Raw genomic sequence first — 17,608 nt, forward strand, 5'->3', positions numbered from 1 at the left:
TCTCCCCCTCCCCCTCCCACTTTCAAATCTCTTACTAGCTCTTCTTTCAGTTAGTCCTGACGAAGAGTCTCGGCCCAAAACGTCGACTGTACCTCTTCCTAGAGATGCTGCCTGGCCTGCTGCGTTCACTAGCAACTTTTATGTGTGTTGCTTGAAATTCCAGCATCTGCAGATTTCCTCGTGTTTGCAATTTCAATAACCAGCTACTTAGTGCTGTTGGGTTTGGACTGGGACAGCCAATCTAAGGTGAATTTGCTAGCAGTGTGAAATTCATCATCATCAAAATCAGACTGACCTGTATCATTTCAACTCTCATATTGGGCAGAGAGCGTATCAAAGCTGTTACCATCACACAGCCACCACACACCAAGTAAAATCAACTGTAATCCGCCACTAGATGCCATTACTCTTAAACCTAATGTTGATTTTTAAAATTTGATTTATTGGTTTGCAAACCACCATCATGTCAAATAAGTGCTTTTTATAAGAGAAGCATCTACATGCAAATTTCCTGAATCTACAGGGGCTTAACCAGATGGAAATTGAATTTTGTGGGTTTTTTTTGATGTTCTAAAAGGTGCAACAGTATCACTCTGCTGATTCCGACCTCAGAGGCTCAAAACTGTTGTACTGTAAGTGTTAGCATGCTTTTAGCTGCGAATTGAAAAAATCTGCATAAGTTCACCTGGAATGGGGCCTTGATGCAGAAACATGCTAAAGAATGGGAGTCCTGTCTGTGAGCTAAATTCATATTTATCAAGACTGGCACCTGCTGGAATAGAGACTTAAAGAATTACTTGTACCATATTTCAATGCCCATCGGTGCTAGTGAAGTGAAAAAAGGAACACTAGACCGACAGCCATTCACAATGTATATACTAAAGAAAGAGTTTAGTATATGCAAGTTTGCTGAACATACAAAACTAGATGGAAACTTGCCACTGAGGAGAACACATAGAGCTTGAAAAAGGGTAGAGACAGTCCAACTGACTGGCAAGAATTAGGCAGATAGAGCTTCATGTGGACAGAAGTGAGGTATTACGTCTGGTTTAAGGTGGTGTGACTGAAGTTGTGCAACAGCTCACTGGTAATTCAGATGGCAAGAAATAGAACTAAAACTGTTGCTAATAACACCTTTTCTGAAGTAAAATGTGGTCAACTATCACCACAAACAATGAAGAAGCAAGCGGAGGCAATGTTGATTCGAAGGATGGGCCGTGTGGTACATTGCAAAACCGAGGGAAACATGTTCAAGATGGGGTCGCAGACAGAGCTGGAGTGAACGATTTGGAGAGGAGTCAACACGGAAGTGTTTCGATGCCCGTCCACCCAACCTGGGTGCAAGTTCAGGTTGCTTCAAGCGCAAAACTGATTTGCTGAGATCAAGAACGGCTCTGGGCTGTGCAGCCCAGGTGAGTCCCTACGCCAGGGTCTGGTTCCTAGAGCAAGGCACTACACGGTACTTGGACAATTTCAATGCCGGCCCTGATAGACTATAAAGCCCGAGCGTCAGGACCAGATGCGAGGGTCCGTCTAATTTTGCTCGCTGTCTTGGAATGTTCATTCCTCTCTGTGGCAGCTGTCATCTCTGTCAGTTTCGCAGCATTTTTGCCCCGCTAATATGATGACCTGAGATGTCTAATATGAGTAGGCTTGGGCCTAGTCCGGCTACTCCAGGGAATCAACCTGGTTCAGAATGCTGCCATTTGCTTCCATTGTTAGCAGGATGTGTGTTTTTTCCCTCTTTTATGATCTTCTTTTAATTGGGTTCTTTGGTTTCTTGCTTTGCGGCTGCCTGTAAGCAAACAGATCTCAAGCCATATGATTTATGCATTCTTTGATAATAAATGTGCTTGAATGAATGTCAGTACAAAGTCTGGAAAAAATATATATTCTTTTAAAAAGTGAGAAACCATAAATGCAGGGATGCAGAAAGACCTTGGGCGTCTGGTTCATAAGAAACTGAGAGTGGATATATACACATGCAGTAAGCAATGTAGAATACTGATGACCCATTGGCCTTTATTGTATGGAAGTCAGAGCAGAAAAAAGAGGCTCGTGGGAAAGTGATGACTTTTGAGACATTATTTGGAGGACACCGTGCAGTTAGGTATCCATGTTTGAAGGAAGATACTGCATCCCTGGAGTCAGTTCAGTGTGGATTCACCAGATCCAGATGAGAACTAAGTGGTTACTCCCCTTTGAGGAGGCATCTTCTTACCTTTGAGGTGCCATCTTCCGGTCAAGATGGCGCCAGCGAACAATGATTCCTCAGGCCTCAACTTCCAGGTAGAAAAGTGAAAAAGTTGAGTACGTCTTCTACTCATTCTTTTTATCTTAATTGTGTTTCGGAAACTTGTTGGAGCCTGTGACTTACAGTTTGGAGTTCAATCGAGTGAGCTAGCACTCTGCTGTCCCCAAGAAAATTCCAGGAGAGGATGGCGAGCAAGACCTGACCCAAGGTGAAGACAAGAAACATGATGGACTTCATTTCTCACCAATCCAAGTGTCGAGGAAATTGAAATGTCCAGGCGAGTGTGGAAGGGGCCACGCGTCAGCAGTCGGGAGGCCATGGGTCGATAGTCGCTCTCCAAGGAAGGACTGGGTTTGAGCTGTTACTCTCCTCGATATTGATGGAGAATATTTTCAAAATTCTGAGAATTTGTGTGATTATTGGTGTAGACTGTAGTTTATATTGGTCTCCTTCAGTTTTGTGTTTTCTTTCTTGTTGCTAATTAGCGGGTTGGAGGTTTGGGGCTTGGGTTTTGATGTCCTCGTGGGTGATTTGTTACATTTTGTGTGAGGGAGGGGTTGAGGATTTGGGGTTTGAAGTTTCAGTCATCATTTTACGATTGGCCGATCTGTTGGTTTTGTGTGCAGGGGAGGAGTTGGGGGGTGGTGGTTGGGGTTGTGAGTTTTTGTTTCTGTTTCTTTTTTATGTGGGGAGGGTTGATGTCTCTTCTTTCAATGACTCCCCTGTTTTTTTTCTGTATTACATGGCTATCTGGAGAAGGCATATCTGAGAGTGTATTCCGGATACATACTTTGACAATTTAGAGAACCTTTGAAGCTTTTGAACCTTTGAAGACACATAAGGGAATATATAGACAGTTCATGTCATCACCAAGATGGTGGCCAATGGCACTTTATGTGGACAGAAGTGAGATTATTTACTTTGGTGGGAAGCATACTAAAATGTTTTATTTAGAAAAGTGAAAAAACAGTGAGTACTGGAATACAGAAAGACTCTCACTGGCTGCTTCATAAGAGACAAAGATGTTTCTTATCGCACAAATATGTACAATACATATATAAGGGAGTTAGAGCCAAAAAAGAGATTTACTGAAAATGTAATGAACTTTGAGAATAGAGTGCGGTTGGGTCTCCATGTTTGAATGAGGATACCTCAGTCCTGGTCTCAGTTCAGTGCAGATTCACCAGGTTATTCTGAGAGGAGAAATGAAATAGGACTGTCTTCATTGAATCGTAGAAGAAGAAGGGTGATCTCAGAAAGACACCTAAAATTCAAAGAGGGATTCACAGGCTGTTATCTCCTGTTAGCATTGTATCAGGAGAAAGTGAATGTTCTTTATGTAGAGGGCTGTTAACATTTTAACCTTCAACTATGAAGGATATGGATATTCACTTATTGAGTACATGGATGTCTGGATGCAAGACAATAACTGGATGTAGAAATCAGAGGGAAAGATGGATGGGGAACAGTTTAGCCATGATACTGAAGGCAGACCAGGACCAAGCGACTGTTATCTGCTCATTCTGTTGTTAGTTTAGTGAGAACAACTGATTCATTTTCTGAAGTTCATGATGTAATGGATAATTGTTACAGAATACACATGAATCACAGTTGATCCATTCATTAAAGTGAGTATGTTTAATTGACTTACAGTCACAACCGATTCATTCATTAAAGTGAGTATGTTTAATTGACATCCTCTCGAGTGAATGAGCTTCTGTAAACTTACATCTGGAACATTATCAAGTTACTACCTGAGTGTACAAATCTGTTTGTTTTATCCACTCCCTTAGAGGAACTCTCCCTTATTGCAGAATAAAGTGAAGAAGAAATGGGTGGATTCAATCTGTCAGCACACCCACATTCAAAAAGGTGGCAACAGAAGAACTTTCTGTAGATGAAGTAGTCTCGGGATTAATAATTATATCATTACATCACCCAAAAGTACCGTTCCTTTCAATAGAAAAAAACCTAAGATATTGCACATTATTTAGAGGAGTGAAGAACCTTCCACATATCAAATAAGACAACTATGCCACATAACCACTCTCAGAGATGTTCCTAAATGCTGCTTTCTTACTTCCACCATTCTACGAGGAAGCACTTCTAACTGTTGAGCACTAACATTGTGTGAACTAGAAGATGACAATAAATCTTCAGTCCAAAACTAATATATCCCCCAAAAATCTATCATCAAATTATACAGTATTTTCTCCTCAAAAGGTAAAATGGAATATATTGTAGTTCACTTTAATCTTATCTTTTTAATTTCCTTCTGGTGTGGATTCTGTTACAGATGCTGAAGTAAATTACACTGCCGACTTTCATTGTGAGAAGAACAACCAGCAGCACAGGACCGATGAGATCACCACCGAGCGACTGATCATCAGGAGAGGACAAACCTTCCAAATCTCTGTGCATGTGAACAAGGATGAATGTATCATAGACCACAACAATATTTTGTTCACTGCTGAGACAGGTAGTTAGTCATCAATAAAATAGGGACGGTTGCAATTTAAGATTAAAGTATAGACTTTAGTGTGGTACTTCAACAACGTAAGCAATACCAAATTCACAGAGATGACATTGATTCTTGTTAAGTTTTGCAATAATAAATTCACTAAGGGCTAAAACATTCCTCTGAAAGAAATCATGAATCACATTGTCACGGAAAAGATCTGTGGAAATCTGAAATATTGAATCCAAAAAAGAAATGAGAATATCAATTCTCTCTCCTTAAAAGAGACTAAACCATGCTGACAAGTCACTCAGTGTTTGTTAGGTAATGTTCTTAATGGATGTGCAGCAAAAGTAAATAGGATTATAACTTGGAACAGGTTTGAATTCTCTACTCATCTTTGTATTCTCAATTTCCAACAGCTCAGGCAATCCAACCTGATGTATAGAAAAGTCATAATTCCTATCATGTTGGACTCGTACAGTACAGAAATAGGCTGTTTGGCCCACCTTGTCCATGCTGGCCATTAAGGAGAGATCTATATTAATCCCATTTATTAGCACTTTGTCCATAGTCTTTCACTGCTTGGTGATTCAAGTGTTCCTCAAGATACTTCTTAAATGTTGAGAGAATACACATCTCCACCCATTGTGTTTTAAATTCCAAACACCCTCAGGTGATTGCCCTCTTCTTTTTTAGAGGCCTTCCATTCTAGAACATTTGAGATGTCCTCTTTTTTAAAGATCACTGTTTCCCTTCCATTACCATCGATGTATCCTTATCGCATCTCTTGGTTTCACGCACATGGGCCCTCACCCCATCATCTTCTGTCATAACAAGGATAGAACATAGAACAATACAGCACAGGAAAAGCCCTTCAGCCCAAGATGTTGCGGTGACCTTTTAACCTTCTCCAAGTTCAATCTAACCCTAGAGTTCACTTTGTTCTTACTCCACAAGCCTCTCCTATCCAACATGTCATTCTCCATCTCTTCCACCATTTCAATAGTCCAATGGTTCCATGTGATATCAGAGAATGTATACAATTTACAACCTGAAGTTCTTACTCTTTGCGGACATCCTCGAAACAGAAGAAAAACACCAAAGAATGAATGGCAGAAAAAATATTAAGAATCCCAGAGCTCCCTAACCCCCTCCCACACAGAAGCAGTATCAACCCTCGCCCTCCCCCCACTTATTCTAGCACAGAGCAGCAGCAATCCCAGCTCCCACCAGGCAAGCAACAGCAAAGCCCCAAAGACAGACCACGGTCTACAGTACATCAAAAACTAACTGTTCACTCCAACATTTCGAAATCCCTCAGGGTTTCTTTCTCACTAACAAGGGAAAGGCAGATATTGCTCCTTCCACAGCGACAGGGGAGACAGTCGCTGTTTCGATGTTACAGTCACAGTCAGAAGCATTGCTTTTTATTTCGAATTCCCTGAATTAATAATTCCAACAGAATCCTACCACTAAGCACATCTTTCCCTCACCGCTATTCCACTTTTCATAGGGATGACCCTCGATGTAACTCCCTGCAAGTGTAACAAGTGCTACACTTCTACCTGCTCTTACACCTCCTCCCTCACCACAATTTAGGGCCCCAAACAGTCATTCCAGGTGAGGTGACGCTTCACCTGCAAGTCTTTTGGGATCATCTATTGCATCCAATGTTCCTGCTGCAGGGTCCTCCGCATCGATAATACCCAACACAGATTGGGGGATTGCTTTGTCAAACACCTTCTATCTGTCCACTATCAAATGCAGGATCTCCTGGTGGCTACCCATTTCAATTTAACATCCTATTCCCATTCTGATATGCCTGTTCATGATGTCCTCTACTGTCATGATGGAGTAGAACTCTGGTTGGAGGAGGAACACCTCATAATCCATCTGGGTAGGCTCCAACCTGGTGGCATGAACGTTGAATTCTCTAACTCATGATAATTTCTCTCCTCTCTCACCTTCTTTCTTTTTTCCTTCCTCATACTGGTTACTCTCTCACCATTCTCTTCTCCTCACCTGCCCATCACCTCCCTCTTCTTCCCTTTCTCCTTCCCTTTCTTCCACAGTCCACTGTCCTATCCTATTAGATTCCTTCTTCTTCAGCCCTTTACAACTTCCAACTATCTCATCCCAGGTTTTTACTTCATCCTCCCTCGCCCACCCACCAACGTTCTCCCTCACCTGGTCTCACCCATTACCTGCTACCTTGTATTCCTTCCCCTTCTCCCACCTTCTTATTCTTGCTGCTTATCCTTCCTTTTCTGTCCTGATGAAAAGATGCAGCTGTTTCTTCCCCTTCCATAGATGTCTTGTTGAGTTACTCCAACATTTTGTGTGTGTTGTTCAGGATGATTTTTATTTGTTTTACAGATCACTTTTAGCCTCTTAATCCTCGCCATAAACTCATGCCCTCTGGTTTATCAGGCGTGCAGTAAAAATTCTCGCTACATCTTTAGTCAGCAAATTCCAACACTTTCATTTCCTCTAACTTCTGTCACACAGCTCACCTGAAGTGGATTGTTTGTTTATCCTTGGGACTTAATGACAAATGCTTGCTGCTGGGAAGTACCACTTTTCACTTCTTGTTGAATTAACAAGATTCTAAATCGAGAAAAAGAAAGATATAAAATTAATTCCTGCCTTTAATTGTACACTAGGTATAAATATTGATTGTAAGACTCAAGTTAATTATATAACCATAAATTTCTATTTTAGGATGTTATTATGGTTCCTTAAGGTTGTTATAGCCAGGGGTGGTAATGGGGACAAGCTCCCTCTACCTATTAAATGCTCCCAATGGCGTGTGCTTCCTATAACCTCTGACAATCAAGTCCAGCTCCTGGCCTTCATGTGTGGCTTAGCAACTAAGCCCAATGGAACTGACAGGAGAAGAGGGGAAAGGTGGATTTACTGGAACCTCAAAGTCAGTTGCTTCGGGCAGATGGGGCTCATCAGCCGTGGTTGGCAGCTCATCTAAGCGAAGGAAAATTGATCTCAAACCTGAAGCCTTCAGGAATAAACCTCGAGGGAAAAATCCAGAGCTGGAGTCTCTAAGGCAGTCCTAGGTTGAGTTCAATGCTGACTGGCAACTCCTGCAACGCTGCTGGTACCAAACTGTATCGGTCTCTGCCGTTCCTTTGGGTTCATCAAATACGTGCTTGCTTTCTATATTGTACTTCCCAGGCTTGTGTGTCTAAACAGCTAGGACACAATATCGCATGGTCAACACTGACAGACCGAGGACTCAGAGACGGGTCTGAGATCCTATTCTATTACAATGGAGTATAGGGAATTACAGAGGCAAGAGACAGGAGCTGGCCAAATTTGATTGGAAGGGTCACTGGCAGGAATGATGGCAAAACAGCAATGACTGGAGTTTCTGCAGCAGTTCAAAAGGCGCAAGATAGATACATCCCAAAGATGAAGTGTTCTGAAGGGGCGATGAGGCAACCATGGGTGACAAGAGAAGTCAAAGCAGCATAAAAGGAGAAGAAAAGGCATATAATATAGCAAAAATTTGTGGGAAGTTAGAGGACAGGGAAGCTTTTAAAAACCAATAGAAGGCAACTTACAAAGCTATAAGGAGAGTAAAGCTGAAATATGAAGGTAAGCTAGCCAATAGTATAAAGGAAGATACAAAAAGGTTTTTTTCTCAGATCAATAATACAGGGCTGAAGTCTTAGACACATATACATAGCATGTGAGTGTGCCTAAGACTTTTGCACAGTACTGTAGTATTTGTATGTATTGCACTGTACTGCTGTTGCAAAACAAAACAAAAAATTTCATGACTTATGTGAGTGATGATTAACCCGATTGTGATATGGGTCTCTATTCTGGACTGAGGGTGGGAACAGGGCAAGGAGAGGGGAATCATGGTTGGGAAAAGAGGAAGGGAGAGGGGAGGGAGTGGGAAGCACCAGAGAGATATTGTGTAATGATCAATAAACAAAATCACCTTGCCTGGTGTCTCAGGGTGACTCATGGGTGTCTACACCCATGCCACCTCTCATTTCTGGCACTCTTCCTGTGCCACCTGTCCCACACCCATCCCACAGGACTCCACCCTCGCCACTCCCAACATCCACATTAACAAATACAGTTCAGTGCAAAAGCCTTAGGTATATAAATGTGCTGAAGACTTTTGCACAGTACTGTATAAAGAGTAAAAGAAAGGCGAGAGTCAATATCGGTCTGCTGGAAAATGACACTGGAGAGGTAATAATGGGGGACACAGTAATGGCGAACAAATTTTGTATGTCTTTACTGTGGAAGACACTAGTCATATGCCAGAAATTTGAGAATGTCAGAGGGGAGAAGTGAGTGTTGTTGCTATTCTAAGCACCAGGATTCTGAAAGAGATAGCTGAAGAGATTGTTGAGACATCAGTAGTGATCTTTTAAGAATCACTAGGTTCTGGAATGCTTCTGGAGGACTGGAAAATTGCAAATGTCACACCACTCTTTAAGAAGGGAGGGAAGCAGAAAGAAGAAAATCATAGCCCAGTTTGCCTAACTTCAGTGTTTGGGAAGTGTTAAGTCCATTTCAGCTACTCGAAAGCACATGATAAATAGGCCAAAGTTAGTATGGTTTTCTTAACAGGAAATCTTGCCTGACAGTTCTGTTGGAATTCTTTGCAGAAATAACAGGCAGGATAGACAGAAGAGAATCAGTGAATGTCAATTACTTGGATTTTCAGAAGGTCTTCGACAACGTGCTGCACATGAGGCTGCTTAACAAGATAAGAGCCCATGGTATTACAGGAAAGATACTAGCATGACTAGAAGATTGGCTAACTGGCCCTTTTCTCTTAGGCTGCTGGTCACTAGTGATGTTCCACAGGAGTCTATATTGGGACTGCTTCTTTTCATGTTATATATGAATGATCTGGATGTCGCAATTGCTGGCTTTGTGTCCATGTTTGCAGATGATACGAAGGTAGGTGGAGGGATGGGCCATAATCAGGAAGCAAGGAGTCTGCAGAAGGACTTAGACAGATTAGGAGAAGTGGCTGGTGGAATATAGTGTAGGAAGGTGTATGGTCTTTGGTAGAAGGAATAAAGGCTCACGCTGTTTACTAAATGGGAGGAAAATTCAAAAATCAGAGGTGCAAAGGGACTAGGGAGTCCTTGTGTAGGCTTCCCTAAAGTTCAATTTGCAGATTGAGTTGGTGGTAAGGAAGGCAAATGCAAGATTAGCATTAATTTTGAGAGGACTAAGATATTAGAGTAAGGATGGAATGCTGAGGCTTTATGAGGCCACATGGAGTTTTGTGAGCAATTTTGGGTGCCTTATCTAAGAAAAGATATGCGGGCATTGGAGAGTGTCCAGATGAGGCTCACAAGAACAATTCCGAGAATGAAAGCATTAATGTATGAGGGGCATTTGATGGGTCTGCAGCGGTATTTGCTGGAGTTTAGAAGAATGATCTCATAGAAACCTATCAAATATTTAAAGACCTAGGCAGAGTGGATATGGAGAGGATGTTTTCTGTCATGAGTCTAGGACCAGAGGGCACAACCTCAGAATGCGGGGACATCTCTAGCCAGATGGTGGTAAATCTGTGGAATTCATTGCCATAGATAGTTGCAGAGGCCAAGTCATTGAGTATATTTAAAGTGGAGGTTGATAGGTTCTTGGTTAGTCAGGGCATTAACGGTTATGGGGAGAAGGCAGGATAATAGTATTGAAAGAGATAGTAAATCAGCTGTGATGGAATGGCAAAGCAGACTCAATAGGCCAAATGCCCTAATTCTGTTCCTATGTCTGATGGTCTTGTGGTCTCATAGAATAGATCAGGTGTGGATCACTGACTTTCCTCAATTGTAAGTTATTTTCAGAACTAAGATATATTGTTTGACTCTCAGAAGCTGGTGGTTGCACCAACTGATTATGTCTTATTAAACAGAAGTCTTTGTAAAATTACTTTTTGAATATAAATGATGAGTTTATTTTGTTCACATTTAAAAGAGAAAACATTTTTTTGGAAAACAGTTTTTTTTTATTTATCACCATACAGTTACAATCTATCCAGCTATTATGTATCTTTTTTATCTATCCTATGTTAGGGCCAAAACCTTCAGGAGTATTTCAAACAAAAGGCATGTTTCAATTAAGGTCAATTGATCAAAGGAGGTGGAGTGGAGCTGTTGTTTCCAGCACTGGAACCACGTTGGTCCTGATTGCATTCCCACCACCAAATGCCAAGATTGGACGATACACTTTAAGCCTCCTGAACCCCGTAGGATGTCAGATTTTGAAGTACAGACTCGGAGAGTTCATACTACTTTTCAACCCATGGTGCAGAGGTACGTATAATTTTAATGCTGTACTCGGAGAGTTTGAAGCACATGTTTTATTGGAGAGGACCTCTATTTAACCAGATTTATGTAAATCAAAAAGAAATTTGATGAACTACTGGTATTTTGTACTGTGGCCACAAATAGGTGCTATTGCTTGCATATGCTTCAAACATTTAGGCATTCCAGTCATGAAGACATACTTTAAAAATTCTAAATGGAATCCCTTTATCCAGGTAATAGTGAACATATGGAACATAGTCATAGGCATATAGTCATAGTCATACTTTATTGATCCCGGGGGAAATCGGTTTTCGTTACAGTTGCACCATAAATAATTAAATAGTAATAAAACCATGAATAATTAAATAATAATATGTAAATTATGCCAGGAGATAAGTCCAGGACCAGCCTATTGGCTTAGGGTGTCAGACCCCGAACTTAATAGCTCATGGAATAATTGGAGTAAAGAGTATAGATGAGTTAAACAACAAATCAAATACATTTATTAAGGAGAAATGAATGGTAGAATATGCTGAGAGAAATCAATTAACTGGGATGAAAAAATATGAGCATTGAATAATCAGCTCCTTCAAAGTTCTGGAGTCATAGAGCACTACATGACAGAAACACACTTTTGGCCCATTTACTCCATGCAGAGATATTATTCTACCTAGTCCCATTGACCTGCACCTGGAAAATAGCCCACTACACCCTTCCCATCCATGTACTTATCCAAACTTCTCTCAAATGTTGCAAACCTGCATCCACCACTTGTGCTGGCCCCTCATTCCACACTCGTAACGTTCTCAGAGTGAAGATGTTTCCCCTCAGGTTCCTTTTAAGTATCCCAATTTTTTAACCTGTGGACTCTAGTGCTAGTCTCAGCCAATGGCATTAGTCTCATCCAGGCTGCTTGCATTTACTCTCTCTATACCCTCATAATTTTGTACACCTCCATCAAATCTCCCTTCATTCTCATAAAACATGGAATATTGCAGGACAGGAGAGGCCCTTTGGCCCATTGTATACCTCTATGAAGTCATCTTTTATCCTCCTTTGCTCCAAAGAAAAAAACCCTTGCTCATTCAACGTATCTTCATAAGGCATGCCCACTAGTCTAGGCAGCATCCTGGTAAATTTCCTCTGCAGTATCTCCAACCTCCACAGCACATAATGAGGCGACCAGATATTCATGTGTGGTCTAACCAGGGTTTTATGGAGGTGCCACACTGCCACGCACACTCAAACTCAGTCCCCCAATAATAAAGATCCATACACTCTCTTAACAACTTTATCAACTTAAGAGATTTATGTATGTAAATTCCAAGATCTTTCTGTTTCTCCATACTGTTAGGAATTCTTCCTTTAACCCTATATTCTGCCTTCAAATTTGGGTTTTCAGAGCAAATCACTTCACACTTTACTGGGTTGAACTTCATCTGCCACTTGTCCCCATAACTCAGGCTCTCTGTTCCTGGCAACATCCTCGTAACTCTTTTCTGCACTTTTTCCAGTTTAATCATGTCTTTCTTATGAGAGTGTGACAAAAGCTGGACACAGTACAACAAATACAGCCTCACCAACAACCTATACAATCTTCATAATGTCCAACTCCTATATTCAATGACCTGAGTAATGAAGACGAGCATAATAAACACCTTTTGCATCACTTTGTCAATCTATGACATTAGTTTCAATAAACCATGCACACACTTGTACTCCTAGGTTTCTCTGTTCGATGACACTCCGTATTGCCCTAATATTCATACTACAAGTCCTATACTCCCCAACTATGGACAAGTAGCTCAACTGCCTTGTGGGCAGCCTCAGTAGAGATAAAGGCTACGGGAGTAAACCCAGACAGAAAATCCGGAGTGGCTAGACGTCACTGAACATGCTTCCAGCAGCTCCTGCAGCCAAGCTGGTGCCAAACATATTGCTTCACTTTCCTTTGGTCTACAGTATTGTGGCCAAGAGGGGCATCTTGACGACTGGGAGCCCCATACCTTCTGCCCAGGCTTGTGCCCTGGAGCAGTGACTCCAGCGCCACTATATGTTGTCCTTCGAGACAGACGGAAGCCATCATCAAGTCCTATGCTGGACTGACTACATTACCTCATTCTTATTTGTATTGAAATCCATTTGCCACTCCTCAGCCCTCTTTCGTAGCTGATCGGTATCCTCCAGTAATCTATAGTAACCCTCTTTGCTATCAATATTACTCTCTGAGAGGGACCACTATCCTTGCGGGCAGGTTTGCTAGAGCTGTTGGGGAAGGTTTAGGAAGGTTTAAACTAATTTGGCAGGGGTTTGGGAACCGGAGTGGTAGGGCTAAGGACGGGGAAGTTGGTATACAAGTGGATGCATTTGTGTAATGAGACTGTGAGGAAGGACAGGCAGGTAATAAAGCAAAGTTGCAGTCAGTGGGATGAGCTGAAGTGTAACATGGGGGAAAATTGACAAGGGTGATGAATACAGGACTGAAGGTGTTATATTTGAGTGCAGGCAGTCTACGTAATAAGGTAGATGATCTTGTAGCGCAGTTAGAGATTGGCAGGTATGATGTTGCAGTCATCACTGTCGTGGCTGAAGGAAGATTATACATGGCTGGGAGCTTAACGTCCATTTTCTGAAGGCCTTAGAGAAGGTAGCACACAGGGGGCTGCTCAACAAGATAAGAGCCCATGGTCTTACAAAGAAGATACTAGCCTGGATTCAAGGAGGCAAAGGTTGGGATAAAGGGGGTCTTTTCTGGTTGAACGCTGATGACAGGTGGTGTTCCATGGGGGTGTGGGATGGGATTGCTTCTTTTCACATTACATGTCAACAATTTGGATGACGGAATTGATGGCTTTTTGGCCATGTTTGCAGACAATACAAAGATAGGTAGAGGGGCAGGTAGTGTTGAGGAAGCAGGGAGCCTGCAGAAGGACTTAGACTTCAGAAGAGTGGGCAAAGAAGTGGCAAATGGAATATAGTGTAGGGAGGTATGGTCATGCACTTTGGAAGAAGGGACACAGACATCTATTTTCTAAACAGGGAGAAAATTCAAAATTCAGAGGTGCAAACGGTCTTGGGAGTCCTTGTTAAGGATTCCCTGAAGGTTAATATGCGGGTTGAGTTTATGGCAAGGAAGGCAAATGCATGTTAGCAGTCATTACAAGAACATTAGGATATAAAAGCAAGTATGTAATGAGCAGGCTTTATAAGGCATCGGTCAGAACACACTTGGAGTACTGTGAGCAGTTTTGGGCCCCTTATCTAAGAAAAGATGTGCTGCATTGGAGAGGGTCCAGAGGAGGTTCACGAGAATGATTCCAGGAATGAAAGGGTTAACATGTGAAGAGTGTTTGATGACTCTGGACCTGTACTTGCTGGAGTTTAGAAGAATGAGGGAAGATTTCATTGGAACCTAAATAGAGTGGATGTGGAGAGGATGTTTCCTACAGTTGGTGAGCCTCAGACCATAGTGCAGAGCCTCAGAATTAAGGGACATCCATTTTGAACAGTGATAAGGAGGAATTTCTTTAGCTGGAAGGTGATGAATCTGTGGAAGTCATTGAGTATACTTAAAGCGGATGTTCATAGGTTTTTAATCAGTCAGTGTATCAAAGGTTACGGGGAGAAAGCAGGAGAATGGGGTTGAGAGGGATAATAAATCAGCCATGATGGAATGGTGGAGCAGTCTTGCTGGGCTGAAGTACCTAATTCTGTTCCTATGTCTTATGGTCTTTTGAACTTAATTTTGTGTCATCCACAACTTTCTGAAGAAAACTTGTGCACTTACATCCAAATCATTCATATAAATAATGAATTACAAGGGTCCAAATACTGACCACATCACTAGTCATCAGCCTCCATTCAAAGAAACAATTTTCAACCACGCTACTCCTACCTACCTACTACCTCCAAGCCAATTTTGATCCACCTAACTAACTCTACCTGGATTTCTTGGGACCTAACCTACCAGAGAAGTCTGCCACATGGGACCTTATTGAAGATCTCACTAAAATCCAAACAGACAGCATCTGCTGCTCTACTCTCATCCACCTTTTTGGTCATTTTTTTTTCAAAAAGGTCCATCAGGGATGACTTCCCATGCGTGAAGCCAAGCTCACTCCTCCCTGATCAGACTCTGTCTGTCCAAATGCTGAGAGATCCCCAGTACTTCCACACCATTGATGTCAGGCTGACAGACATATTGTTCACTTGTTTGTCCTTGTTACCCTTCTTAGGTAAGAGAGCAACATTAACCATCTTCCAGTCTTCGGGAACTTCACCAGTACTAATGTATTCTTATTGCATGCATATTATATGCAGATCTTCTAGCAATTTGCAGATCACAGTTAATAGTCTTCAATTACCTGCTTTAGAAAATGCAGTTTTGTATTGTGAGGAAATTTTTATGCTGGCATTTCTAATTCAATTATAAACAATCAAAAACGATTGTTACGCTATCTATTAAAGTTGTTCTTTATTGTGTCAGAGGATGAAGTCTTTCTGGATAGTGAGGAGCAACGACAAGAATATGTGTTAAGTGAAGATGGAATCATCTATATTGGCAGTTGTCGCCAGATTAATATTCGCTCATGGTACTTCGGACAGGTATGTGAAATCTTGAATCAGTCTATTGCGATCTGATTATTGAGGGAGTTGCATTTTGTCTTTTGCCTACATTTGAATTTCATTTCTTTGTCACTACTATTCTCTTGACTTCAAAGATTTCAATGGTACATTTAATGTCAGAGAAATGTATACAATATACATTCCTGATGAAGGGTCTCAGCTCAAAACGTCGGCTGTGCTTCTTCCTATGGATGCTGTCTGGCCTGCTGCGTTCCACCGGCATTTTGTGTGTGTTGCTTGAATTTCCAGCATCTGCAGATTTCCTCGTGTTTACATCCTGAAATACTTTTTCTTCACAACCATCCACAAAAACAGAGGAGTGCCCCAAAGAAAGAATGACAGTTAAATGTTAGAACCTCAAAGCCCCCCCAGCTCCCCCCTCCCATGCGTAAGCGGTAGCAAAGCAACAATTCCACCTTTCATTGCCTTCTGGTCTAACAATGATTCAGGTCCATTCTTGTAGACCATAAACTCTTTAATTCCCTTCCAATCATCAGCGTCCTTAATTATACTACTTTAAACCTATCCCTTTAACCACTATTCCTAGTATTTAATATGGTCTCTACACTTCTGAGAATATTTCATCACTTTAAAGATGCAACAAATGTAAATTTATCATTTTTAGATGACTGAGTTCAAGTTGCATCTTTCAGGGCTCAGGGAACTACATTCAGCACAGGGGATAGAGAAACATGAAAGACATTTGACTCCTTGCTGATCTAATGAAATTTATCTTGGCATGCTTCCAGATCAAAACCTGCAACAAGTATAGGTTTCCTACGAAGTATTCCAACCAAAGATACAATAAGTGCACTGAGTTTAAATTTAAAAGTTCCTCTGCTAAAAATCCTGTGGCCTCCACCAGTATTAAGTTGTTGGTTTAGCACATTCATACAGCACAGAGGGAGGTCGCGCACCTAAACTTATGCCAATTATTATCTAATTACTTTTGAATTCTTTCCCACCAAGCTATCAGGGCTGTAATCCAAATCTAAGCATTCTTTTTCCTTGCATTCCCTCTAATTCTTTTACCAGTCATTTTATATGGAAGCCCAATTTAGTAATAACAAAAACTTCTCTTTGTATAAACCCTCCATCAGTTTAAACACCAGTCACATGACTCTCTCAATCTGAGGGTTCCAGTCAGAATGGTGGGGTGCCATGGTACTTAGTAGTTTGGACATGCTATTACAGCTCGGGGCATCCGAGTTCAGAGTTCAATTCCGATATCATCTTTAAGAAAGTTTATACACTCTTCCTGTGAGTACATGGGCACCAGTTTCCTCCCACATTCCAAAGACGTACTGGTTAGTAAGTTGATTGGTCATTGTAAATTGTCCTGTGATTAGGCTCGGGTTGAATAAGTAGGTCTCTGGGCGGTGAAGTTCATTGGGCCCGAAGGGCCTGTTCTCTGCTGTGTCAATAAATAAATAAGTAAAAACATCACTAACCCTCCAGCTAATTCACTTAACTGTAATCACTCTTCAACAGAAGCATTCTAGTAAGTCTCCAAAATACCCTCATCCTTCTGAATGTGTGAGTCACCTACTAAACATAATTCTTTGACTTTATTCAATTCCTCAATATATAAAGGTCATCTTCCCCTGCATTGTACAGCAGCTCGGTTTAGTGTTTTATTCACATTAAAGTCCATGGAGATGAAAACTAATGGGTGTGTGGATTTGCTACATTGATCATGAAGCTTGTATTGTCATTTAAGGTGCCTCAGTGTACCTAATGCATAATGCATCAAAATCTCTGGGACAACATAGGACTATCCAAGGTGCTACTTTCAAAATTTTCAGTTACACACGCATTGGCCATATATTCTACAGGCTTCTCCAGCAGGAGCTCTTGTCCGTGCATCAATGAGTTCAGATATGCTTTTACATTGCCCTGGATCCTGTTCTCCTCCAGTTTCTCCAAATGGTAGACTTCCCACCATCCTACCTACTTTTG

General features: G+C 41.5%; 1 protein-coding gene across 7 annotated transcripts in view; it reads left to right on the top strand.

Moving 5' to 3' along the window:
• LOC134342860 (protein-glutamine gamma-glutamyltransferase 2-like) overlaps positions 1 to 17,608 on the top strand; it is a 113,798-nt gene that overhangs the window by 67,151 nt on the left and 29,039 nt on the right. For 6 of the 7 annotated variants that reach the window (XM_063041505.1, XM_063041504.1, XM_063041506.1 and 3 more), the window contains 3 exons: positions 4,551 to 4,733; positions 10,790 to 11,029; positions 15,510 to 15,628. In XM_063041505.1, the coding sequence (XP_062897575.1) occupies positions 4,551 to 4,733; positions 10,790 to 11,029; positions 15,510 to 15,628 (542 nt within the window). Of the gene's footprint in view, positions 1 to 4,550; positions 4,734 to 9,308; positions 9,660 to 10,789; positions 11,030 to 15,509; positions 15,629 to 17,608 lie in introns of those variants that run through there. The other variant, XM_063041509.1, reaches the window with a different exon arrangement.

Source organism: Mobula hypostoma, chromosome 2 (assembly GCF_963921235.1).
Source record: "Mobula hypostoma chromosome 2, sMobHyp1.1, whole genome shotgun sequence".
Taxonomy (NCBI): domain Eukaryota; kingdom Metazoa; phylum Chordata; class Chondrichthyes; order Myliobatiformes; family Myliobatidae; genus Mobula; species Mobula hypostoma.